The sequence below is a fragment of the Panthera uncia genome, chromosome B4 (genome assembly GCF_023721935.1).
Source record: "Panthera uncia isolate 11264 chromosome B4, Puncia_PCG_1.0, whole genome shotgun sequence".
NCBI lineage: Eukaryota > Metazoa > Chordata > Mammalia > Carnivora > Felidae > Panthera > Panthera uncia.
Window position 1 is genome coordinate 93791621 of NC_064809.1, and position 27424 is coordinate 93819044.

The following is a 27424-nucleotide window of genomic DNA, read 5'->3' on the forward strand; positions in this document are numbered from 1 at the left end:
CAAATGCAGTTGCTATTAAGTTTTTTAAACTTGCAGGAAAAGCTATTCAGTGAGCTGACAAAATGTTCATTATATTTAGTTTTCCTGTTGGTTGGAAGTCAGAAATGGCTATTGTGGTGGCATACTGAAATTATAGAGAGAGAAAATTCATAGATTGTGGTCTTAAATTTCTGTTTTCTCCTTCTCTTAGGGATGATAGAAACAGCACAAGTGGATGAGAGAGCAAAAGGCAATGGCTCCAGTCAACCAGGAGCCACAAGGCGGGGTGTACAGATTATTGATGATGAACCTCAAGCCCAGAGCGGTGGCGGAGGGTGCTGTTCTTCTGGATAACTGATCACACTTAAGAGATTAAACAAACAAACTGTGGATCATTGCCCTCAACATGAAGACTGCCATATTCCAAGTCACATTATTTTACCAATGGAATTATAGAATTAACAGTATTTTAAATTACGTTTATAACACTGCAGAGACCTTAAGTGCTAAACTTAGTGGAGTTTGTGACCAGAGAATTGGCATTTTTCTACAAATGTTAACAAAGCAATTACCAATGGCCTTTTTACATATTTTTTTCTTTAATAAGGAATAATATGCATGTAGAAAAGACCTACTTAAAGGCTTCATTTATATTCTTTTAAATCAAATCTTTATTTAATAACTTATATATGTTGTTGGAATGGTATACATTTTTGCAGCCCTTTGTATTTTGTGGTAGTTTGAATTGTATCACTTCTAAACAGCAAACTGTTTTTGTTTTTGTTTTTGTTTTTTTTTTAAATTAGCAGATACCTGAAGTACTATTTTTGCAGGGTTTGCACAGGCCCCTTAACTGTCTACTACTTTGATATAATCTATATACAACCTGTATGCTGAGCTGGTAAAATACATTGTAAAATTACATATTAAATATTTTATCTGCTTTTACAAGCGCAAGGTGCAAAACTACATACAGTAGTCTCATTGATGACTGTAAAGTGAATTAACATTTGGTGATAATGCCTAAGCTTTTTGACTCTGACATAAAGATCATAGCTCCCCTTCACTTTTGTCTTAACTTGAAAGTGGCGTGTTTCAATTTTCACATATACTTTACTTGAATTATTGCTGTTGTCATATTTTTGCCTCTGTAAGTCTTTCTGATGATTGAACAACAGCATTTGCCTTTTGGTTTGTTGGGGTTTGGGGGGGCTTTTTTTGTTTGTTTTTATTTTTGTTTGGGGGGGATTTTTTTGGATAAAAGAGATGAATTCTGCTGATTTTGTTTTAGAGTGGTTACCTTAGAAGTATTTGAGTGGAGCATGCTGAATTTCACTTCTGCAATGGCTTTAGTTTTCTCTTAGGCTTTATATGAGATGGGTTCACTGGTGTCAGAAGAGAGGAAGAGGTACCAGACAGTTGCCACTCACCAAGACTCATTCATACAGCATGTTAATGGGTAGTTCTTGCTCCTGGGGCAGCACTTTTAAATCCTTTGTGAGCAAATTGTATTTGTTCATTGCTTGCCAGAGATGAACACAGAAAAGTTTGTTCCATTTTATAAGAGCTGTCCTGAGTTTCTGTGAAGGGAAACATTTCATGTAATGCGGTTATAGCAAACACTGGAAAGATTTATTATAAAATTATATTCTTGTATACTTTGTAAATTAGTCTCATTAGGTTTTTTTTTTTTCCTAAGCATAGGACTGAACTTAAATTTGTTAATTTTAATAGAATCAGACAGTGCTCACAGAAGGATCACAAATTGTGGAAATTAACATACATTGTTCTTGTTCTAATATATATATTTTTCCATTTCTGTCATGCTTGGAAAACTAGTAAATGTTATGTCTAAGATAAAATGGAATGGTTCCTGGATTTACTTCTTACAAGAAGCAGTAGTACGCAATAAAGTCGTTGGCATGAGCAATTAAGAGGATGTAAAGAGGTTATAGTTACTAAAGAAGTACTACCATATTTTTAAGTTAAGAGCTTAAGGTTTCCCAAATGGGTTTAAAGTTGAATGGATTGACACCTTTATGCTATGCTGTTAAAATTTTAACTTAGTATTAAGGGTTCTGTGAGCCCTCACTTTATCTTCTTTGGTTACTCTCCTTCCCAAACTCAACAGACTGTTCTCTCTGTTGTGTGTGTTTGGGGAGGATGGTATGGGAAGAGTCAGAGAGATAAGCTAACATTTGTTTTATTTTGTTTTGTTTTGTTTTGTTGATTGTATAGTCTCTCAGTTTCCTATGAAGTTTGTGTTTATGCAGGGCATCATGGGAGACCAGAGGAATCATGAGTATAAATGCAGGAAAAATTGTTTTGCTCTTCTGGTTCTTCCACAGGTAGTTAAGAAAGCCTTGCCATTTCTACTATCATACGTGCAGATGGGAAAGAAGCTCTTGTTCAGAGTGAACTGTTTTTTAAACTAATGAGAGATGAAATTGAGCTTGATTTCAAAAAGTAAAATCATAAAGCCTGATAATTGAAGAGTTGTACTCTCAATTTTTGACCCTATATTAATGATATTAAGTCCAGATAAGAACCTCTGCTCCAAAGTTGCCAGATAATTATTGATGGGGTACAACCACTCTCCATATATTTTTTTCTTTTCTCTCCCTTAGTTTTTGTGTATCATTCTTAACCTTAAGCATTTCATTCTGTTTTTCACCTTGTAATTTAAGCTAATTCAATAGCAACAATAAATAATAGGGAATACCTGTCCTTGCTCTAAAGTCTGAGAGTTCTTTAGGTGGGATGAAGGAGGAATAAAAGAGGACCAGCCAATTGTAGTATGTGCATAAAGGAGCGATAAAGAGATGAGAAACTAAGGCTGAGGAAATTTCTCTGATACTTTCTTCACTTCTTTAACATATCTTTTGTGTTCCTGTCCTTATGAATTGTACTATTAGGAAGAAGACATGAGTTGTTGTATTGTATATTAAAAGTAGTAGGTAGGTAGAACCAATATATTTTTCAACTAGTAAGTGTATACATTTAGTATATATAATTAAAAATTGGTATAAGATAGTCATTAAAAATACCTGAATATTATGTTAAAAGTATACAATCGTTTCTGTAATGATGATGAGTATTCTGCATCTCGTTTTGCTTTGTGATTATAGAGGAAGATCATTGTTTTTAAAAATGTATATTGCAACAATTTGGGGGTAAACAGCAATCTCAAAAAAAAAGCATCATGTGATTGTATGAAATATGAGTGTTTGAATTTGTTTTGTTCTGGGGAAATCACCTGAAAACACCCTAAAGCTATGGCTGTTATAGCTAAATTGAAGTCCTTTTTTTGTTTGTTTGTTTTTAATATTAGCTATATGTTATTAATGATTACATTTTATTTGGCATTAGAGTAAGAAAGAAGAATGATTTAGGTTTTCAGCAAGAAAAGATAAAATTTGGGATATATGACAGGAAGTTAGTGAGGAGTAGACTAGAAGTCAGGTAGATATGAAACTCTACAACCTGACATTTTTATAATTGTTTTGAAATACATTATCATTTCTAAATAAGGCAAGTTATGCATTGTACCAAATATTTAGAACATACACAAAATGAATTGGCATACTATTTAATATGATTTGCAATTTTCTGTATTGTAAATGCTACCAGGAATCTAGATCATTGATGTTATCTCCAAATAATAGAATTTACCCTTATAATTACCACTTATATTCTCTCCAGAAGTGAGATGTTGATCTGTGCCTTTAACTTTTGAAATTCATCTTTTGACCTCCGTTTGCCATATAGTTTTCTTCATAGATGCAGTCTGGCAAAGAGGGAATACATATTTTGTGGCTAGTAAAGCTGTTGAGATCTTCTAGAAAAGGGTGTAGATCGTTGCAACCAGCAGGAGCCTTACAATAATGTCTAAAGTACAGGGACTAAGTAGATCTTTATTCTTTTCTAAATTTCAAAATGTATTAGCTAGGTTTTAATAACTAAAAGCTGGGATTCATTGAATATATACATTCACTTGATTTTGTAATAGGCGTTGATTCCAGTATTTTGCTGTTCTATAATTTTCAGTCAACAAAAACAATAATGTATTTGGACCAAAATTTATGTTACATATATGTCTGGCTTCGATGTCTTTTCCCTTTTCAAAGAAAACAAATCACTCAGAATTCTGAGCAAATTTTCCTAAGTGCAAGTATTATTATATTAATCATATGTAATGAAAAAATGTAAAAATACTCTTTTAAGAGTTTCCACTTTCAAGCAACAATGCTTCTCTTCTAAACAAATACCACTTTAATTTGATAGACTTTTAGCACTGCGTGTGCTCTCTGATTTATATATCATCTCTTCTGAGAAGCTGAGCGTGCTTTTAAATATTAGCCTTTCTACCACAAATTTTCAGTAGATAAATTAACATGGCAAGTTGATGTTACATGGCACACCCAGTAAGAATCTTATTCTTTAAGCATCTTGTCCTCTTCAGAGGCCTGCACGTATTTCTAAGTGCTTTACATTAAAGCCAAAAGATGAGCCTGTCTATCTTTATTCCCAGTGTGTCAGTTCTCACCTTGATTTTGATACTTCCAGACAACTGTATCATCTCTTCATTATCAAATAAGAAAAAGCTAATACGACTTCCTTAAGTTCGAGCTTGTGTAGAGTAATGAGAGAAAGGTGAGGGACAGCAGAGATAAAGTACGGTAATGTTGAAATACAGACAACAGTGGTATTTGCTAAACTGTATCGTTGGTAGCAAGCTCTTTTAAGGAAACCATCACATGTAGTACTTCCTAGAAATGTAAAAGCTCATTTTTTTTTAATTATCTGAGAATATATTCTAGGAAAAAAAGAATAAATATTGTGAAAGTGCCCCTCAGGCACCCTCTCCCAAATGGAAAACATTGCTTTGTAGTATATACTCTCTTCAATTACCTTTTTGCTGTGCATTTATATACATATATATTTACCTATAGAAATACATAGTTTTGTGGGTTCTAAATTTTTATATAAATTCTGTCTTACTACGCATATGTTTTGCAACTTGCTTTTTTCTCTCACCAACATGTTTAGGAACTGTTAAGTCAGTATATGCATACTTTCATTTTATTTTCTGTCACATCTCTTTGGGATGTTTGCCTTTCAGGATAACTTCTGACTTTCCATGAAACCTTCCCAAAAGGAATCTTGTCACTTAGGTAGATTTCACTAGACTCCTAGAATGTAGATGCAAGCCAGCGCTTAGACAGAATCAGGGTCTTCCTTAAGCATGTGAATTGGGATATTAGAAAGGCATTTGCTGGGGCACGTGGATGGTTCCGTCGATTAAGTGTCTGACTTTGGCGCAGGTCATGATCTTCACAGTTTGTGGGTTTGAGCCCCGTGTCGGACTCTGTGCTGACAGCTCAGACTCTGGAGCCTGCTTCGGATTCTGTCTTTCTCTCTCTGCCCCTCCCCAACTCATGCTCTGTCTCTGTGTCTCTCAAAAATAAATGAACAGTCGGGGGGAAAAAAGGCATCTGCTTATAATTCATTTGAAGTACATTACTTTTGGTCTACTGTTGACAATATATACAATTCAAAAATTTAGCAGTCTTTATTCAGAATAGGTTTTTATTTGAGGGAGGGAACGAAAAAGAGGGAAGGTATAGCCGACAGGGAAAGAGTACAGAGCAAGATAAAACAAGTCTCTACACAACTCGGAACAGTTACATAACAAGACTTCATGGCACCAAAAATTAAAACTTATGTTTGGTCTGTCTTTAATAAAAACAAGAACAGTGCCTTTTCAGATTTCCCTTCCCCCAACATCCCCCATCCCTGTTCCTTTTTTTTTTTTTTTTAGAGTTTATTTATTTATTTTGCGAGAGAGACTGTGTGCTGTTAAAGCAGAGCCCAACGCGGGGCTCCATCTCACGAATCTTGAGATCATGACCAGAACCAAAATCAAGAGTCAAGAGCTTAACCTACTGAGTCACCGAGGCGCCCCTCCCCATTCCTCTCAAAAGGTAACAATTGTTAACAGTTGGTATGTGTCTGTATCTCTCATATATGTTTTTATTTATATTTGGCCTTTATGAATTGTCAGTTTTCTGAAATCAACCTCTATCAAATTCCAACCTCAATCCACCTGACCTATTTACCGAGAACAAACCAGAATCATATTTCTTTAAAGGACGTTAAATCAGTGGCGACAGTTCTTGAACTAGAAGTTAACTAGATTCTTAATATGTTTTATGTTTATCATAAATTAAGCTTGAAGAATAACTAGCATTCTGGGAAAGTCGAGTCACTGGTTTCTATATCTTGTGGAAATAGGGTTGGGAAAGAGGAGTGGGGTAATACCTGTGTAAGTCTGAGCTGGCCTTGTTCTCTTAGCATATTATCTTACTTGAGCATTACAGTTACCCCCCACAATTACTTTCCAGGTATTTCTGTCACTGTTAGGCTCTAGCTTAGCATGTGAGTGCCTTGACACAAAGTTAAGTGTATCGCCCCAGAACAACAAATTTATTCATATTTGACTTATAATGAAAATAATTCAAGGGGGAAATTAAGCAGCAGTTTACATGATTTTGTTAATTGTTTCTGGATGGTCTTATAAAAAAAATTAAAACACATTCTGCTCATCATGACTATTCTATCACTTTCACTCATTTATTGAGTACCTGCTCTGTTCCCAGTGCACACAGCAGAGGAACCAGCCTTCCTTTAGAGTTAGAGCTTAGAGATGGGGAAAGATGACTTTGCCTATTGTCTAGGAGGTAGGTAGTTTATCTGTAGATATGAGGTCAGCTGAGCACACGTGTTCACATTCTGGGTGTGATCAGATATGTACATGTCAAACTTTTGGGGTGAGGTAATTAGAATGACAGTAGCTGAAGCTGATAGTGAATTTAAGGTAAATCTGGACAAAATGATTTTGAGTCTTGCAAATAATACATTTTCAAGCCAAATTAAAATAGAATAACTTATTTTCTAGCTTCAAGGGGACAATTAAGTGATCCTTAAGCCCAAATTGCTTTTCCAAATTTTGTAATAGCAGTGAAGTAACAAATGCTTTTTGCTTATTTAGACGGCTGCTTTTTATTAAAGCTAGGGAAAAAGTGAATTTTAAAAAGGAATTGTATTGTTTTCTTTGCTTTTAACAGATGATATCTTGTCGCCAGATAATAATCCAGGACACAATCCATTCCTAAGTCATAGTAGGCCAATTTGGAGAGTGTATCACAGTATAATTTGTGTCTTTCTTTCTTTCTTTCTTTCTTTCCTTCTTGCTTTCTTTTTTTTTTTTTTTTTTTTTTTGTAGGCTCTCTGTGGGGCTTGAATTCATAAACCCAAGATCAAGAGTCACATGCTCTACCAACTGAGCCAGCCACGAGCCCCTAAGTTGTGTATTTCTTTTTTTTTTAATGTTTATGTATTTATGTATTTATGTATTTATTTGAGAGTAGGAGAAGGAGCAGAGAGAGAGGGAGAGAAAGCATCTGAAGCAGGCTTCATGCTGTTAGTGCAGAGCCTAATGTGGAGCTCAAACCCACAAACCGTGAGATCATGACCTGAACCAAAATCAAGAGTCTGACACTCAACAGACTGAGCCACCCAGGCACCCCAAGTTGTGTATTTCTAAACGCACTTTTCAAATGAGGAGTATGGGTCCCTTTTTTCCTATCTGAAATTGAAGACCTAGGCCATAAAGATAGCTTAACAAATACCTGGATTTTCTGATAATCTTTCCAATGCCTTTTAAGGATATTAAAAGTTAAATTATCGGTTCCCTTCTTGGCTCTTTTTGGGAGAAAATAGAGTGAAATCATCAGTTTTTAAATAACTATTTCATGAGTTAGCAAGAAGTAACATACTCATCTGTATTAATTCATCTGCACTAATTCACAAAAGAATGATTGTAATGATCTAGTGACAATTCTTCAAAATATAAGTCCTGTGAAGGAAAAATGACATAGCAAGGACTTGATGATACTTTGAGGACCTTTTACTGTTTCCTGGGTGAAAAATTATTCATCTTGTCTAAAAGCTATACAATATAAGCTCCCCTTCACCCCCACCACCACAACGGAATCCCCTATTAATATTTTAAAGCCTGAAAATGTTTTAGCTGAAGAAGTGGCATGGGTGGTTCCTCCCCTTCAAAGATTTTAAGGCCAATAGTAGTGGCACAGGCCTGGGGAAGAAATACTTGCTTTATCAAGTGGAGCTACTGACGTAGTATCTTTAAGATGCACACATGACTGATTTATCCTTGCTATGTAGGCAACTGGTATAGTTTGGAAATATTCTAACGTAAGATTGTACGTGAAGTAAGAAGACTGATTTTCTTGTATAGTGTATAGAATTCAGTCTTCTGTCATGCATGTAAATATGTTTGGTTTGGATCTGTTTGATTTAAGCTCTAATTGCTATTCTCTCCTCCCACCTCACATTTTACCTAAAATATGTAATTTTTAAATGAAATCATACATTGCTTTAGGAAACCTGCTATAGACAATGTATGAATTTCACCAAGAATGTTTAAGCAAATCTGAGACTAAAAATTTTAGGTTTTGCCTGCAATTTCATATGTAAATTCAAGAAAAAAATTGTAGCTAAAAGGCCTACTTTGTTGCAAAATATATATGTGACACTTCAAAGGATTTCAGTTTTGGGTTCATTTAAAAGTAGGACCTGACAAAAGAGGTGTGAATAAATAAGCAGATTCAGAATTTAGCAGGCGCTCGGTATTTCTGTTTTCCTAACATTTTATGTAGAGCATTTTACTGATGCTCAGATAGATATATAAAATGTACTACTATAATTCATGCCTTCAAGGAACTTAAAATCCTAGGGGAGAATTATCTAATAGATGTGAGAGAATTTAGAGACATTAAATATGGAGGAGGTAAAATTAGTATCTGTAGAAGATAGTGCAAAACTTAAGAATCAACTGAAAGTATCTTAAAACTAATAAAGTCACTGGGTATAAAATTGGTCACAGAAATTAAAAGTTTTCATTTATATAAACAACAGCCAATTATAAGATATAATGGAAGAAAAAGCTCTTTTTAAAGTAAGAACAAAGAAGAAAATCCCTAGTAATAAACAGTATGCAAGACCACAAAAAGAAAGCTATGTTTCTCCTGGAAAGAAAGCACAAAAACATGGGGAGGCATATCATATTCTTGGATAGGAAGACTTACCAACATATACATGCCAGTTCTTTTTAAGTTAATCTATAATGTAATGCAATCTCAAAAATACCAGGATTTTCTAAAATTAGACAACTGATTCCAAAGTTCCTATGAAAAAAAGACTAGCCCGAAAAGCTCTGAGAAGCAGTGAGGACAGACAAGTCTTACAAAATATTAAAAATAGAAACTCCAGTAATTAAAAGTTTGGTACTGGCATATAACTAGACAGATCATTAGAATCAAATAGGTCTAAAATAGACCCAGATATGGGAAGTTAGCACAAGCTAAAGATGACATTTCAATTCAGTGAAGGAAATATGGCTTATTCATTAAAAGGTGTTAGGACACCTGAGTAGCTATTTGCAGGAAAAAATAAAAGTTGGATTCATACCTCAACCAAAATAAAATCCAGTTTTAAATGTGAAAACTGAAAAGCTTAAAATACTTGAAGAAATCATAGGAGAATCTTAAAAGATTTTAGTGTGGTGAAGTGTTTTCTAAATTTGATGTAAAATCCAGAAGCAATAAAAATGGTATGCACTACAAATTTATAATAATGTAGTGATATATATACATATCTCACTATATAAAATAAATTCTTCATCACAAAAACTACCATAAGCAAAAAGAAATTACATATTTGAAAAAATTGCAAATCATATCATGCATATTTTAATATATAAAGAATTCCTAAAATTCAGTAAGATAAAATTCAACAGTCCAAAAGGAAAAAGATCCAAAACTATAAACAGAGTTTCCACAGAAAATGATACAAATGACATAGACTGAAAATAAAAGTTCAACTTCACTGTTAAGAGAAGTACAAAATAAAACTATACTGTTATACTAGTTTTTAACCTATTTGATCAAGGAGATTTTTTTTTAAATTTTATAAAAACACTGTGCTACATCCTAGATATTATTCATAAGAATTGGGGAACAAGTATTTGCGCTGGTTGAGGTGTAAATTACAACAAGCACTAAAAATGGTGTGCTTATGTATTGTAGATTTACTCTTTCGACCACCAATTTTATTTCCTAGTCAGAAAGGTTGGGAAAAAATTAATTTCCCGGACTTTTTTTTGTGCTGCTAGTGTTCTGGAAGCTAATTAGATTTTCCCAATTATGTGTTCTCCGCATGACTTGAAAAGAGAAATGAGGTAGAGGCAATCTTTTGAGGTTCTTGCATGTTGTAAGAATATGGGAAATGTTCCCATGCATGGGAAATGCAGATCATGCAGCAGTGATCAAAGGTCTATTCTCCAACTTTCTGGATTTGGAGAAGTAGTGATGGTGGCAGGAACAACTTCTGTTCTTTTTTTTTTTTTTTTTTTTTAATATTTTTAACGTTTATCCATTTTTGACAGAGAGAGACAGAGAACAAGCAGGGGAGGAACAGAGAGGAACATAGAATCCGAAGCAGGCTCCAGGCTCTGAGCTGTCAGCACAGAGCCTGATGCGGGGCTCAAACCCACAAACCGCAAAATCATGACCTGAGCCGAAGTCAGTTGCCTAACCGACTGAGCCACCCAGGCGCCCCTTTTTTGTTTTGTTTTAAATGTTTATTTATTTTTGAGAGAGAGTGTGTGCAAGCGGGGGGAGGGGCAGAGAGAGGAGGAGACAGAGGATCCTGAACAGGCTTTGTGTTGTCAGCACAGAGCCCAACACGCAGCTCGAACCCACAAATCATGAGATCATGACCTGAGCTGAAGTCAGACGTTTAATCGACTGAGCTACCCAGGTGCCCCAGTGGCAGCAGCTTCTTAAAATAACATTTTAATCCCTGGATTGTGGTATATCTTCTTTCTCCAGTTTCCCAGGAGTGAGAACAGGTGGTGATAGCCTCTGGCTTCCAGCATGGCTCCACAATGACTCCAGAGGTAGTAGCCTCCAGTGAATCAGTTCTGTATCACAGTGGGATTCATTCTGGGAGGCTCCACTTAGATTTCTAAACCCTGATCTTTCAGCCCTTCCAATGACCTTTTAAGTACCAAGGTGCCTATATCAAGTGCCTTCATGTTTGAAATATCTAGAATGATGGGATGCCTGAGTGGCTCAGTCAGTTAAGCATCCGACTTCAGTTCAGGTCATGATCTCACAGTTCATGGGTTTGAGCCCCACTTCAGGCTCTGTGCTGACAGCTTGGAACCTGGACCCTGCTTTGGATTCTATCTCCCTCTCTCTGTCTCTCTCCCACTCACGCTCTGTCTCTGTCTCTCAAAAATGAATTAACGTTAAAAAAAATTTTTTTAATTAAAATATCTAGAATGGCGTCTGTTTCCTGCACTGAAAACTGCCTGATTGATTTGGCAATGGCAATCAGAACTGAAAATGTATTTCCTTTTGATCTTGCAGTTTTACTTCTAGGAATATATCCTATAGACATGCTTGTATGTGAAAGTAACGAGTTTGTAAGGGTTTTCAATGCATTGTTTGTAAACTGACATCAGTAGGGGAATCATAAAATCAATTATAGTGTATGTATATAATAGAATCCTAGGTAACTATAAAAAAGAATGAGCTTTGTATATTTAAAGGAAGTAATTAATAAGGCACATGAAGAAAAAAAAAAAAAAAAAGCCCAAATGTCCATCAACGGATGAATGGATAAAGAAGATATAATGTGTGGATGGAACTGGAGGGTGGAGGGTGTTATGCTAAGTGAAATAAATCATACAGAGAAAGACAGATACTGTATGTTTTCACTCTTATGTGGATCCTGAGAAACTTAACACAAGACTATGGGAAAGGGGAAGGGAAAAAAAAAAGTTAGAGAGGGAGGGAGACAAACCATAAGAGACTCTTAAAAACTGAGAACAAACTGAGGGTTGATGGGGAGTGGGAGGAAGGGGAGGGTGGGTGATGGGCATTGAGGAGGGCACCTGTTGGGGAGAGCACTGGGTGTTGTATGGAAAACAATTTGACAATAAATTTCATATTAAAAAGAAAAAGATATGGTATGTATATACAATGGAGTATTACTTGGCAATCAAAAAGAATGTAATCTTGTCATTTGCAACTACATGGATGGAACTAGAGTATATTATGCTAAGCAAAAGTAGAGAAAGACAAATATATGACTTCACTCATGGGGAATTTAAGATACAAAACAGATGTATAAGGGAAGGGAAGCAAAAATAATATAAAAACAAGGAGGGGGGTGAAACATAAGAGACTCTTAAATACAGAGAACAAACTGAAGGTTGCTGGAGGGGTTGGGGGTGGGGATGGGCTAAATGGGCAAGGAGCATTAAGGAAGACACTTGTTGGGATGAGCACTGGGTGTTATACATAGGGGATGAATCACTGGTATCCATTCCTGAAATCATTATTGCACTATATGCTAACTAACTTGGATGTAAATTTTAAAATTAATTCATTAAAAAACATTTTTTATTTATTTTTTATTATTATTTTTTTTTTTTTGCATTACAAAATTTCTACTTTATGAATCCTCATACATTTGCTAGATGATCATCCCACCCCCACCCTCCATTCCTGGACTGTCCAATGGTCACACAAGGGACTGAAACAATTATATGGTATACTTAATTAAACATCTATACTGCCAGTGAGTGACAGATATGCCTTCCCCCACTCCCACCCCCTTTATTAGAGGCAGCCCAGAGATAAAACCTTCAAGTTATGAGTAATTACACCCTGCTGAGAAAAGTGATGGAGTACCCCACTCAGAAGGACTTATCAAGCCCTGAAAATGTGGAGTCAACACTTAAGACTTTTTTTTTTATTATTATTATTTTCCCCAACACTAACAGTTTCCCAGCTTCTTCCCAGAGGGAGATAAACAAACAGCATGTACCTGCATTTTAATGGAAATAAACAGACTGGCTCATTCCACCCCCCCCCCTTTTTTTTTTTTTTTACTATACTGGCTTCATATTCCAAACCAGAGGGATATAGTAAAAACTTCATGTGTCATGGTCAGTGGAAAACTACAAGGAAGTAATAATTGCTGTTATTATGGGTGGAGTTTGGTATAAAAGGTTTCAAAACATTTTGTAAAGAGAACTTAGCAGCTTAGAATGCTCATTCAAATGCTAGGGAATGGTGAAGCACTCCCTCAGATGCATTCTGAGGCTTATGCTAAGTTAGAAGTCCTCTTATCTTGGGTACCACCAGTGGAGAACAGTGCAGGAACCAAGGACCACTGTCCTTATGAGAGGCAGTGTTCAACTTAGCATTAATATGGGCTACAATGCAACATTGTTTAATTTGGGAACAGGGATGGTTGAGTTTGTGGGGCAGTCTCAAATTTATTTTTCTAAGACACATGGGTTTTGGGTGTCAATGGATACTTGTGACATAGGTTCTCAAACTTTAGACTGAATAAGAATCAGCTATAGAGCCCATACACTGTTCTGATGGTTTGGAATGAGAATCAGGAATTTGCATTTGAAGAAGCAAGCACTGTAGGAGATTCTGTTGAAGTGGTCCATGGAGCACACATCGAGAAACACATTCTATAGACAGGTTTTGGGAAATCTGTGAAAGTCTGATACTGAATGAAATAGTCATTTCTTGTGTGAGTTCTTACAATGGTGTGTTTTTCTCAGGATTCCTATATGTATCTGCAGTCCAAGAAGGAGAAGAACCTTGGGGAGACAAGCTGATTTTGAACAATTGGGGATTGCACTCAACTTATGGATTCTTACCAGCCTCACTGAGTATTAGGGTCAACCTGGAGTCTTGTCCAGAGAAATGCAACTAATTTCCTCTTCTTGTCTTAGTTCTTGCTTTAGCTACTCTGGTTTGAATCTGGTTTTCTATGCTGTCTCATTGGCCCTAGATTCCTTCAATTAGCCAATGACACAGTTCATGGCATTTAATGGGCCTCTAAAGCCATGTTTTCTAAACTATAAAAGTTTTAGAAAGAATGGCAAATGTTAAAAATGTCCAAATAACTTCTCTAGTTGCTGTTCAACCATATCCTGATTATCTGGTTCAGGAATCAGATTTAACTCCTGTATCACTTAGATATACATTGTTAGCTTGATGTGTGATATCCAATAGGTTACTTAATATCCATAGGTGTCAGCTTTTTCATCTGTAAAACACTGCTAAAAATATCTGACTAGCGGCACCTGGATGGTCCAGTTGGTTAAGCCCCCGACTCTTGATTTCAGTTCAGGTCATGATCTTGAGGTTTGTGGAATTGAGCCCTGTGTTGGGCTCTGTACTGACAGCATGGATGGAGTCTGCTTGGGATTCTCTGTCTCTTCCCCTCCCTCACCATGCACACACACTCGCCCTCTTTCTCTCTCTCAAAAAAAGTATAAATTTCTGAATTACCATAACGAAAAATGAGATAACATAAAGTAACTTTTAAAAATTGTTTAAAATGCTTAGTTCTTGCTTTTGCTACTGTGGTTTGAATCTGGTTTTCTATGCTGTCTCATTGGCCCTAGATTCCTTCAATTACAGCAAGGCATTTTTGCAACACAAGTCAATGTGGCTTCTGTGGCCTGATGATTGTTAAACCCATAAGGACAGAGGACCATCATAGTAGGTATTGAGACAATAACTCATGAGCCAAATACAAGCTTTAACAGAGACTTTCTGATTGTTCCCATCAGTGAGTAGTGGCTTGAGAACCATCATATGCTGTGGTGGTGGCACAGGAGCAAAGGTGATCTGAGGATGGCCGTGTCCCCCTGCCTCACGGTGATGTTGTCCGTGCCTCGGTTAAAATCCACGCTGCGAACAGGCAGTCCTGGCCCACAGCCATGACTTTTTCTGGGACAATACCGTTTTTAAAAGCAGGAACAGCAACTTACTCATACTTTAGAAACTGAGGTGTGGTGTAACTGATAAGGTACCATAAGGCAAGCTGAGGGCAAGGTAAAAGCTAGCATACCCTGTCCCCCTACCCAAGGTGGGATAGGTGTAATATTCCTCATGCACTTCTGTCTGTCCAAGAACAAAGGATAAAAAACATTTTTTAAAGACATTAACAATTAAAAAAAAGGCCAGGGAGCAGAACTGTGTCTACTGCTTTAAAAGAAAGTAATTAGCTTTGTTGACATAAAGTAAAGTACACATATTTAAAGTGCGCAATTTGACAAGTTTGACCCATGAAGCCATCATCACAGTCAAGATAATGAATATATCCATCACCCCCAAAAGTATCCTTTTTTAAAATGTTTATTCATTTTTGAGAGAGAGAGAGAGCACATATAAGCAGGGGAGGGGCAGAGAGAGGGAGACAGAGGATCTGAAGCAGGCTCTGAGCTGTCAGCACAGAGCCCAATGTAGGGCTCAAACTCACAAACTGCAAGATCATGAACCGAACTGAAGTCAGATGCTTAACCAACTAAGCCACCCAGGTGCCCCACCCCAAAAAGTATCCTTATACTTCTTTGTAATCCCTTCCTTTCAGTTCCTCCTCATCCTTGCCAACACTTGATACGGGAAAATTTTAAAATTATAACCATTCAAATAGATGTATATATATCATTGTGGTTTTAATTTGTATTTCCCTAATGACAAACGATGTTGAGCATTTTTTCATGTGCTTATTTGACTTCTGTATCTTCTTAGTGACATGTCTGTTCAAGTATTTTGTCCGTATTTATTGATTTTTATATTATCTAGTTTTGAGACTTCTTTATGCATTTTGCATATAGGGTCTTTATCAGATATATGATTTGGGGGCATCCGGGGGGGCTCAGTCGATTAAGCACCTAACTCTTGATTTCAGCTCAGGTAATGATCTCATGGTTCCTGAGATCAAGCCCTACATCAGGCTCTGCACTGACAGAGCAGAGCCTGCTTGGGATTCTCTCTCCCTCTCTCTCTCAAAGTAAATAAATAAACATTAAAAACAAAAAGTTATATGACCTGGAAATACTTCCTCCTGATCTCACCTTTTCATTTTCTAATGTCTTTCCAAGAGAAGTTCTAAATATTGATGAAATCTAACCACTTTTCCTTTATGGGTTGTGTTTTGGTCTTGTTTCTAAGAACTCTTTGCTTAGCTCATGGTCACAAAGATTGTTTTCCTATGTATTTTTCTGAAAGCTTTTTACTTTTAGGTCCATGGCTCATTCGAGTTATGTTTTTTATATGACACAAGGTAAACATTGAACTTTTTTTTTTTTTTTTTGCTGCAGCCCATTTGTTGAAAAGACTATCCTTTCTTTATTGCTTTTGTTTGCATCTTTGTTGAAAATCATTTGTTCACAGATGAGTGGTTCTATTTCTGAACACTATTGATTTGTCTTTTTTTTAAACACATGTCTTTAATTTTTATTTATTTTTGAGAGAGAGAGAGAGAGTGTGCAAGCAGGAGAGGGGCAGAGAAAGAGGGAGACACAGAATCCGGAGCAGGCTCCAGGCTCTGAGCTGTCAGCACAGAGTCGGATGCAGTGCCTGAACTCACGAATGGTGAGATCAGACTTGAGCCGAAGTCCCACGCTTAACCAACTGAGCCACCCAGGCATCCTGATTTATTTGTCTATCTTGATGTCAACAGCACACTGTACTGATTATTATAGTTTTATAGTTGGTCTTGACATCAAGTAATGCTGGTCCTTGAGTTTCGTTTTTTTCCAAAATTGTTTTTGGCTACTTTAGGTTCATTTCCATATGAATTTTTTAAAATTAGTTTGTTAATTTCTATGAAAATAATTTCTAAAAACCCTGCCAGAATGCTGATTGGGATTGCATTGCATCTATAGATCAATTTGGGAAAAGACCTAATTATTAAATCTTTAAACCAATAAAGACAGTATAGCTCTCCATTTACTTAGGACTTCTTTATTTCTTTCAGTGATGTTTTATAGTTTTTAGTGCACAGGTCTTTCGCCAGATGATTTTCTAAGTATTTCATGTTTTTGATGTTATTGCAAATAATATTTCAAATTTTAATTTGTAAATATTTATTGCTAGCATATAGAAACAAATTCTACCACTTGATCTTGCATCCTACAACTTTCCTGAACTCATTTATCAGTTCTAATAACTTCTTTGTAGATTACATGGGATTTTTTTATACATATTATATCATCAGTCAATAAAAACAAAGAGATTTCTTTCTTTCTTTTAAAAATTTTTTTTTAAATGTTTCTATTTATTTCTGAGACAGAGAGAGACAGAGCATGAGTCGGGGGGTGGGCAGAAGGAGAGGGGGACACAGAATCCGAAGCAGGCTCCAGGCTCTGAGCTGTCAGCACAGAGCCCAACGTGGGGCTCAAACTCACAAACTGTGAGATCATGACCTGAGCCGAAGTCGGTCACTTAACCGACTGAGCCACCCAGACGCCCCGAGATTTCTTCCTTTCTAATTTGGATGTGTTTTTACTTCTTTTTCTTGCCTTCTTGCACTGGCTATAACTTCCAGTACAATGTTGAATAGAAGTGATTAGAATTGACATCCTTGCCTTATTCCTGATCTTTTTCATCATTGAAAAAGAAAAAAAGGGTAACCCGTATATATATTTGACTCCAGAGACCTAGAATGTCACCAAAAAGATACATAAGAAACTGATAATATTGGTTACCTCGGAAGAGACAAATTGAGTTAGATGGCAAAAGGGGAGAGAAACATTCTTCTTATTGGATATGTTTTTATTTTTATTTTTTAATAGGAGCCATGCAAATATATTGCCTATTCCAGAAAATAAATAAATAAAACTTAAGAACTAAAAATTAGGTGTATAAACAGAGCATTTGCTAAAAACAAAGCAAAACAAACAAAAAAACCAGTATTTTTGCAAAGAAATATCTTAAGAATGTGACACAAGAGATCACAAAGTTTAAAATTAACAAAGGTAGGTTTAATCATTTAAGAATACTTGAGAGTAGGTAATATTTACCATAGACTTTGAAAGCAAGACATGAATTGAGGATGAAGTAGACACTTTAAGAAGAAATTTGCAATGGCATGAAAATGGGAAGTGGCAAACTTTAGCAAGCAAATTGACTTGACTGGGGGCAGGGGGCACTGTGCCTGGTAGAAAAAATAGGAAGGAAAGGTAAGTCCTTCACAGAAGAATTAAGACTAATATAGATGGTAATTTTGTAACATTCAACCCAATACCAACCTAGCCAGGCACATATCTACCTTCAATTTTCTTAACTCAGCTAACATATTTTTAATGATTGCCTGTTATTCACCAGGTCCAGTGCTACGTGTTGCATGTGTACCTAGCGGTGAACCAAATGGATGTGATCCCTGTTCTGATGGAGCTTAGTCTAGAGGGCACCTCTGGGCCTCAACGAAGTGAGCAACCTCCATGTTCCCCTTTGTTTCAAAATTTTGGCTATGTATTCGTTCAGTCTGATACTCTCTAAACACCCCTAACCCTTTGTCCATCCTTAGATATCTCCATCTCTGTAAAAACTCAAGTCATTACTCAAACCGTGTGACCCTCCTTCCTCCTTTCCATTCACACTTATCAGTATAGGATAGGAATTGAGACTGAAGACTGAAGCCAGATGCCTGGCTTTGATATTTTATGTTGTATTTCCTGGTGAGAAATGCAACTTTTTTGCTCTACTTCTTCATTTATAAAGTAGAAATAATAATAGTATGTGCTTTGTAAAGTTGCTGAAAATATTAAATGAGTTATTACATATAGAGTGCTTAGAACACACTCAGCATGGTAAATTCTTAATAAATATTAGCAGTTGTTACTATTAGCAAAAGACTTCGCGTGTATTATTTCACCCAAGGCTAACACTTCCCACCAGCTCTATCCTACCTCCTCCCACCTGGTGGTCTTTTAATAGATGATCTCATTTTTCTCACAGCATACTGAACAACATTCTCTCTACCGCCCCTTTTTCTAGAATATAAACATGATCAAAAGCCTCCCACTCAAAACAAAATCCATCCTTAATTGTGAGCATCTCTTCTTCTTTCCTGTTTTATAATGAAATTTATTGAAAATCCACACTGGAACCTCCATGTTCTCCTACTTTCCCTTCATTCCTCAAAGTACTGCAGTCTTCACCTTGACCCCATCATGTCACAAAATTGCGTTTACCAAGGTTAAGCACAGCTATATTCAAGATGCCTCTCCTATGTTTTTCCATTGTACCCCAAGACCTCCTTACTACCTTAAAATTGTAACTTTTTCAACTATCCCCTCTAACATAGTATAATTTTTGCTTGTTTATTTTGTTTATATCTGTTTTCCCTGGTTAGAATGTAAAATCAAGGAGAACAGAAATTTTGTCTCCTTTGATTACTCCTGCATCCCCATCACCTAAAATAATGCCCAAACATTATAGGCACTCACCAAATCTGAATCAAATGAATGAACACTGAGTTGTGATTATCTATTTTTTCTGTCTTCTGTGTTAGACCAGGAGCTACTTTGAAGACTGGAACTGTTCCTCCTATCTCTTTACTAGCTCTGTTAGCTCAGAGCCTGACCCAAATGGGACTGTGAATATGATGGATTTGTGGGGAGTCACTATGTTTCCAGTATTTTTGGTAAATGCTTCTGGAGGATACTCCAAGGCCTGAGAAAGTGGTTTTTTAATTTTTTTAATGTTTAGTTATTTTTGAGTGGGGGGGATGGACAGAGAGGGAGACACAGAATCTGAAGCAGGCTCCAGGCTCCGAGCTGTCAGCTCAGAGCCTGATGCAGGGTCAGACCCACAAACCATGAGATCATGACTTGAGCCAAAGTTGGATGCTTAACTGACTGAGCCACCCAGGTGTCCCCCCCCTCCAAAAAGTGACTTTTAATTTCTACTCGGCAATCTTAGAGCTCAATGAGCTGGTATGAGGATTTTGCAAACAATGGAGATTTAAATTGCCTAAAGAAATTGTATTAGTCAGTGGTCTCCAGAAAAAACAGGACCGATAGGAGATTGATTACCTATCTATCTATCTATCTATCTTTCTATCTAGAGATTAATTGAAGGAATTGGTTGAGAAGGCCCCCAATCTGCCATCTTCAAACTGGAAGCCCAGGAAAGCCAATGGTATAATTCTTTTTTTTTCCTTTTCTTTTTAAAGATTTTATTTTTAAGTAATCTCTCCCATGGGGCTCGAACAACTCCAAGATCAAGAGTTACATGCTACACCAACTGAGTCAGACAGGCACACAGCCAGTGTAATTCAGTCTGAATTTGAAGGCCTGAGAACCAGGGAAGCTGAGTGTATAAATCCCAGTACCAGGGCAGAAGATGAGAATTCACAGTTCTTGCAGAGGGACAGGAAAAATGGGATGAATTTTTCTTCCTCCACTGTTCATTCCATTCAGGCCATTAATGAATAGGATGATCCCTAAGCACACTGGGGAGGGCAATCTACTTTTCTGGGTCCATCAATTCGAATCCTAATCTCATCCAGAAACACCCCCTCAAAGATACACCCAGAAACAATGTTTTAGCTAGGCATCTTGTGGCCCACTCAAGTTGACACATACAATTAACCATCACCCTGTTTATACCTTTAATTTGTATTATTTATTAGAATTCCTTAAAAATAGTTCTGCACCCCTATATTTATTGCAGCATTATTTGCAATAGCCAAACTATGGAAGCAGCCTAAGTGTCTACTGATAGATGAATGGATATAGAAGATGTTGGGGCACCTGGGTGGCTCAGTTGGTTGAGCATCTGACTCTTGGTTTTGGCTCAGGTCATGATCTCATGATTTGTGAGTTCAAGTTCCACACTGGGCTCCGTGTTGATAGCACAGAGCCTGCTTGGGATTCTCTCTCTCTCCCTCTCTCTCTGCCCCTCCTCCCCTGCTCATGATCTCTCTCTTTCAAAACAAAAAAATAAACTTAAAAAAAAAAAAAGACATAGCACGCGCACGCACGCGCGCACACACACACACACACACACACACACACACACTGGAATATTACTTAGCCATAAAAAATAATGTAATCTTGCCATTTGCAACAACATGGATGAAGCTAGAGAATATAACACTAAGCGAAATAGGTCAGAGAAAGACAAATACCATATGACTTCACTCATATGTAGAATTTAAGAAACAAAACAAATAAAAGGAAAAAAGAGAGAGAGAAAAAAAATAACAGATTCTTATCTATAGAGAACAAAAAGGTAGTTACCAGAAAGGAGGTGGGTGGGAGGAATGGGTGAAATAGGTGAAGGGGAGTAAGAGTGCCCTTATTATAATGAGCAATGAGTAATATATAGAACTACTGAATCACTATATTGTACACCTGAAACTAATATAACACTGTATGTTAACTATACTGGAATTAAAATAAAAAACTTAATAAAAATAGTTCTGCTGCTAAAGTAAGTTTGAAAATGTTAAATTTAAGCCAAAGACAAAGGAAGGAAAGCATAAAGAAAGAACATTGGACATAGTTCTCAACCCTGCGTGCACATTCAGATCACTTGGAGAATTTCCATACTGATACCTACACCCCATTCCCAAAAATCTTAGGGCTAAGGATTGAGCACAGATAGTTTTTATTTTACTTTTCTTCCCTTTATTTTATTTTAAATGTTTATTTATTTATTTTGAGAGAGAGAAAGAGTGTATTAGTGTGAGAGTTGGAGAGGGGCAGAGAGAGACAGAGACAGAGACAGAGAGAGAGAGAGTGAGAGTGAGAGAGACAGAGAGAATTCCAAGCAGAACCCATGCTGTCAGTGCAGAGCCTGCCTGGGGGCTCGAACTCACAGACTGTGAGATCATGTCCTGAGCTGAAATCAAGAGTCCGATGAACAACCTACTGGGCCACCCAGGCACCCTGAGCATAGACAGTTTTTAAATTCTTCAGGTGATTTTAATTAACAGCCAGGGTTGAGAACCACTGGAATAGGTAATCCTTGAGAAATGGGGCAAGGCTACAAGGGAAGTCCAAAGTTCTTCTCGAGAGAGGCAAAATGTCCCCAGTGGTTACTTAAGGTCCTCTTTAGTAATAATGGGCCATAGACAGACCCTGTTACTGCGTTTTTATAGGCATGACTAGTAATTGGATCCAGACACTCGAAGGGACATAAGAGCAAAACCAAGTAAGTACTTAATGGTTACTTTATGGGACACTAATAGGAACTAAAAAATAAAATAAAATAAAATAAAAAACCATTCTTCTTCCCTGAAGCTTTCTAAAAGGTTAATTATCAACCAGTTCTTTCAACCCTTAAATTACTTTCTGAGAGTGAATTAGAAAGAGGAACATGAATTCCATTAGGAGACTGTGTACTACCACAGATTAATTCTTCTTATTAAATGATACTGTGTTGTTCATTTGTCACCACAAAGAGGCTAACTTAATCCTTGTTTTGAGCTTGCATATTGAGCAATTCTGGATAATTAATTGCATGTAGAATGATAACCTTTGTAATAGGCAGAATCCAATACAGAGAAAAATTCATTCTTGGCATGCAATTTCAAATTCATAAAGTGAAATTTAGCATCTTAGAAAGAGGGTATATGAGTGTAATAGTATAGCATCATTATTCCTAAGGGAAATTTCCAATATTCTGTGATTCAATATAGACTCAGGATAAACATATGCTACTGACACTACCCGAGACATTCTCACAACCACATTTGATTTATTAGTAGACAAGTATGATTAATCAAAGGTTATGTAACGTTGGTCACAGGTACTTTGGTTTTTTGTTATTATTTTCTTTATGAAAATTCATTTCAATAAAAGAAGAGCTCTCCATGTAAAGGACATGTTATAATCCAGTTCTTTGTAAAGAATATTTCATAAGATATATTGCACTTTTTTTCCTTTCAAATTAACAGGTTCTTTTTTTTTTTTTATTAAAAATTTTTTTTTCAACATTTTTTATTTATTTTTGGGACAGAGAGAGACAGAGCATGAACGGGGGAGGGGCAGAGAGAGAGGGAGACACAGAATCGGAAACAGGCTCCAGGCTCCGAGCCATCAGCCCAGAGCCTGACGCGGGGCTCGAACTCACAGACCGCGAGATCGTGACCTGGCTGAAGTCGGACGCTTAACCGACTGCGCCACCCAGGCGCCCCTCAAATTAACAGGTTCTTGTGAGTAAATCTGATGAAATGGTTTACCATGAGAATTGCCTTTTACATTCCAAAACAAAAGCATTAAACAAAGTTGACTTTAACAGAAATGGATATTGCATTATTTCTTCTGCGAGTGCCTGTACTTTTTATTTTGTAATGATTTGTGTTCTCTGATATGCTTTATCTCATGCTTGACTGATTACAAGTGTGAAGGGGGTTAAATGCATTCGCTATTGGCAATTTAGCATTAATTGTAATATGCTTTAATCCAAATTACAATCTGTCATTTCCAGTCAAATTGTGAAGCACTGTAATTGTATTTTAGAGTTCCACTGCTATTGACTATAGCTACCTCATTTGTGTTTTAATATACCATGACGAATTTGCAAATGGAAATACAATCTTGTAACAAGCCAGGAAACAAGTATTGTTCTTCCTATTATAACAGCTTGAAAATTATTTCTTAACAAATGAAAAGAGAAGGAGATGGTAAGACAGTAAAGACAATTCATTTAAGGATGAAAAAGACAAAAAGATTTCAATTTTCTAGCAGTGCATAAAAATAAGTGAGCCATAGATTTTTGAAAACCTTTTTAGACAAAACATTATAAAAATATTTTCAAAAATTAGTTTTGAAATCTACCGATACTAATACAAATTGCTTTAGTTTATCCCTTTGAATGGGTGTATAGTATCCCACAGCTTATATAAAATTCTTTCCTTGGTGCTCTTTCACATTGTTTTTACTATTACAAATAATGCTGCAGTGAACATTCTTATATATGACTTTTCATAACATGGGGAAGGTTCACTAAGGAATATACTTAGTAGTGGGATTTCTGGGTTGCAGAGTATACCTATCCATTTCACTTAAAAAAATTCAGGTAAGAACACTTAACATGAGATTCACCCCCTTGACAAATGTCTAAGTACACATTATTGTCAACTATAAGTACAATATTGTACAGCCAGATCTCTAGAGCTCATTCATCTTGTTTGACTGTAACTTTATGTATGTTGATTAGCAATGCCCCATTTACCCCTTCTCCTATCCCCTGGCAACCACTGTTTCACTCTTGGATTCCATGAGTTTGGCTATTTTAGATACCTCATATAAGTAGGATCATGCAGTATTTGTTTATCTGTGAGTGGCTTATTTCACTTAGCTTCACTTGACTTATTTCACTGTTTTCAAGGTTTATCCATGTTGCCACATAGTTCACATTTCCATCTTTTTAAATATTTTTTTAAGTTTATTTATTTATTTTGAGAGAGAGAGCAGGAGAGGGGCAGAGACAGAGAGGGAGAGAGAGAATCCTAAGCAGACTCCATGCTGTCAGCACAGAGCCAGAACTTACGAACCGTGAGATCATGACCTGAGCCGAAACCACGAGTCAGACGCTTAACTGACCGAGCCACCCAGACACACCCAGATTTCCTTCTTTTTAAAGGCTAAATAGTATTCTTGTACATATACACCACACTTTCTTTATCCATTTACCTACCAATGTACATTTAGCTTCTTCCCACATCTGGTGATGGTGAATAATGCTGCAATGAACGTAAGAGCACTAATATCTACTTAAGATTCTGATCAACGTTCTTTGGAATGACGTTCTTTGGAACTCCTAGAGAAGGATTGCTGGACCATAGGGTAGTTCTATTTTTAATTTTTTGAGAAATCTCCTTACAGTTTCCCATAGCAGCTGTATCATTTTACATTCCCACCAACACCGTGCAAGAGTTACATTTTCTCCACATCCTCACCAACATTTCTTGTATCTTGTCTTTTTGATAATAGCCATCCTGACACGTATGAGATGATAACTCATTGTAGCTTTGATTTGCATTTCCCTGATGATTAATAACAATGAGCATTTTTTCATAGGCCTGTTGGCCCTTTGTATGTTTTCTTTGGAGAAATGTCTATTCAAGTTCTTAGCCCATCTTTTTTTTTGGCTTTTTAAGTTTTTATTTTAATTCCAATTAACTAACATAGTGTTATATTAATTTCAGGTGTACAATATAGTGATTCAACAATTGCATACATCACCAGGGCTCATCATGACAAGTGCATTCCCTAATTCCCACCACCTATTTAACCCTTCCTCCCACCCCACCCCCAACCATCAGTTTGTTCTCTATAATTAAGTGTCTATTTCTTAATTTCTTTCTGTCTCTTTCTTTTCCCTCTGTTCATTTGATCTGTTTCTTAAATTCCACATATGAGTGAAATCACATCGTATTTGTCTTTATCTGACTATTTTGCTTAGCATTATACTCTCTAGCTCCATCCATGATGTTGCAAATGGCAAGATTTCATTCTTTGTTATGGCTTAATAATATTCATTGTACACATATAATCATTCATCTCTCTATATAGATATACAATGAATGTTATATGTATAATATCATATCTAACGAATATTATAAATCTAATGAATATTATATATCTATCTCTATCTGTATCACATCTTCTTTATCCATTCACCAATCACTGGACACTTGGACTGCTTCCATATCTTGGCTATTGTAAATAATGCCGCTATAAACATAGGAATGTGTGTATCCCTTTGAATTAGTGTTTTTGTATTCTTTGGGTAAATACCCAGTAATGTGATTGCTGGATCATAGGGTAGATCTTGGGGAACTTCCACACTTTTCCACAGTGGCTGCACCAGTTTAATTTCTACCAACAGTGCAGAAGTGTTCCTTTTTCTCCATATCTTCATCAACACTTGTTTCTTATGTTGTTGATTTTAGCCATTCTGACAGGTATAAGGTGATATCTCATTGTAGTTTTAATTTGCATTTCCCTGATGATAAGTGATGATGAACATCTTTTTATGTGTCTGTTGGCCATCTGTATATCTTCCTTGGAGAAATGTCTGTTCATGTCTTCTGCCCATGTTTTAATTGTCTTCTGCCCATTTTAATTGTTTAATTGTTTTTTAATTGTGCGTGTGTGTGTGTGTGTGTGTGTGTGTATGTTGAGTTGTATAAGATATATATATATATATGTATATACATATATATATATATATAATGTTTATTTATTTTTGAGAGAGAAAGGGACAGAACGTGAGCAGGGGAGGGGCAGAGAGAGAGGGAGACACAGAATCTGAAGTAGGCTCCAGGCTCTGAGCTGTCAGCACAGAGCCCCATGTGGGACTCGAATTCACAAAACACGAGATTACAACCTGAGCCTAAGTCACCGCTTAACTGACTGAGCCACCCAGGCACCCGGTTCTTTATATATTTTGGATGCTAACCTTTTATCAGATATTTCATTTGCAAATATATTCTCCCATTCTGTAGGTTGCCTTTTAGTTTTGTTGATTGTTTCCTTTGTTGGGCAGAAGTTTTTTATTTTGATGTAGTCTCAATAGTTTATTTTTGCTTTTGTTTCCCTTGCCTCAAGAGACTTACCTAGAAACAAGTTGCTATGGCCATTGTCAAAGAGGTTACTGCCTGTGTCCTTTTCTAGAATTTTTATTGTTTCAGGTCTCAGTCTCACACATTCTTCAAATGAAAGAGCAGAAATATGGCAAGAAGCTTAGTCTTTGATGACCATGTTGAGGTGGTGAGTCAATCAGTCCTGAAACTGCCCTATCTCTTGAATTTTTATGTAAGACAAAACAAAATCCACTTATTTAATACAATTTTATTTGAGTGGTCTGCTATTTGCAGCCGAGGTATCCTAACTGATATGTATGTGAATATGTAACTGAATTTAAAAATACCCAATATGCAAACTTTGGAAATTTGCAAAAAAAAAAAAAAAAAAGGTCACAGGAAATCCCATATACCTTCCACTCACTTTTCCCCAATGGTAATTTCTTATTTGACTATAGCATGATACAAAACCCTGGAAATTGTTATTGGTACAACCCACAGAATTGACTCAGATTTCACCAGTTTTATATGCACTTATTTGTAATTGTACGTGCACAGTGTGCATAGTATGCAACTTTATCACATGTGTAGATTCATGTAGTCATCACAATGATCAAGATATGAAACTATTCAGAGGCGCCTGGGTGGCTCAGTCAGTTAAGCATCCGACTTCGGCCCAGGTCACCATCTCAGAATTTGTGAGTTTGAGCCCCACATCAGGCTCTGTGCTGACAGCTCAGAGCCTGGAGACTCCTTCAGATTCTGTGTCTCCCCCCTACCTCTCTGCCCCTCCCCTGCTTGCACTCTCTCTCTCTCAAAAATAAATAAACATTGGGGCGCCTGGGTGGCTCAGTCGGTTGAGCGTCCGACTTCAGCTCAGGGCATCATCTCACAGCTGGTGAGTTTGAGCCCCGCGTCGGGCTCTGTG

General features: G+C 36.6%; 2 protein-coding genes across 4 annotated transcripts in view; both read left to right on the forward strand.

Moving 5' to 3' along the window:
• Nucleotides 1-27424, forward strand: part of RAB21 (RAB21, member RAS oncogene family) — a 99730-nt gene that overhangs the window by 39095 nt on the left and 33211 nt on the right. The window contains exons 7-8 of one of the 2 annotated variants that reach the window (XR_007456736.1): nt 191-5963; nt 18279-18381. Coding sequence is in view for 1 of the 2 variants with exons in the window: in XM_049625981.1 (XP_049481938.1) it covers nt 191-333 (143 nt within the window). In the remaining variant the exon portion in view is untranslated. Of the gene's footprint in view, nt 1-190; nt 12537-18278; nt 18382-27424 lie in introns of those variants that run through there. The other variant, XM_049625981.1, reaches the window with a different exon arrangement.
• Nucleotides 18292-27424, forward strand: part of TBC1D15 (TBC1 domain family member 15) — a 94107-nt gene continuing 84974 nt past the window's right edge. Inside the window, exons 1-2 of one of the 2 annotated variants that reach the window (XM_049625980.1) lie at nt 18292-18381; nt 20023-20096. In XM_049625980.1, coding sequence (XP_049481937.1) covers nt 20094-20096 — 3 coding nt within the window. In that variant the 5' untranslated portion in view covers nt 18292-18381; nt 20023-20093. Of the gene's footprint in view, nt 18382-20022; nt 20097-26320; nt 26684-27424 lie in introns of those variants that run through there. The other variant, XM_049625977.1, reaches the window with a different exon arrangement.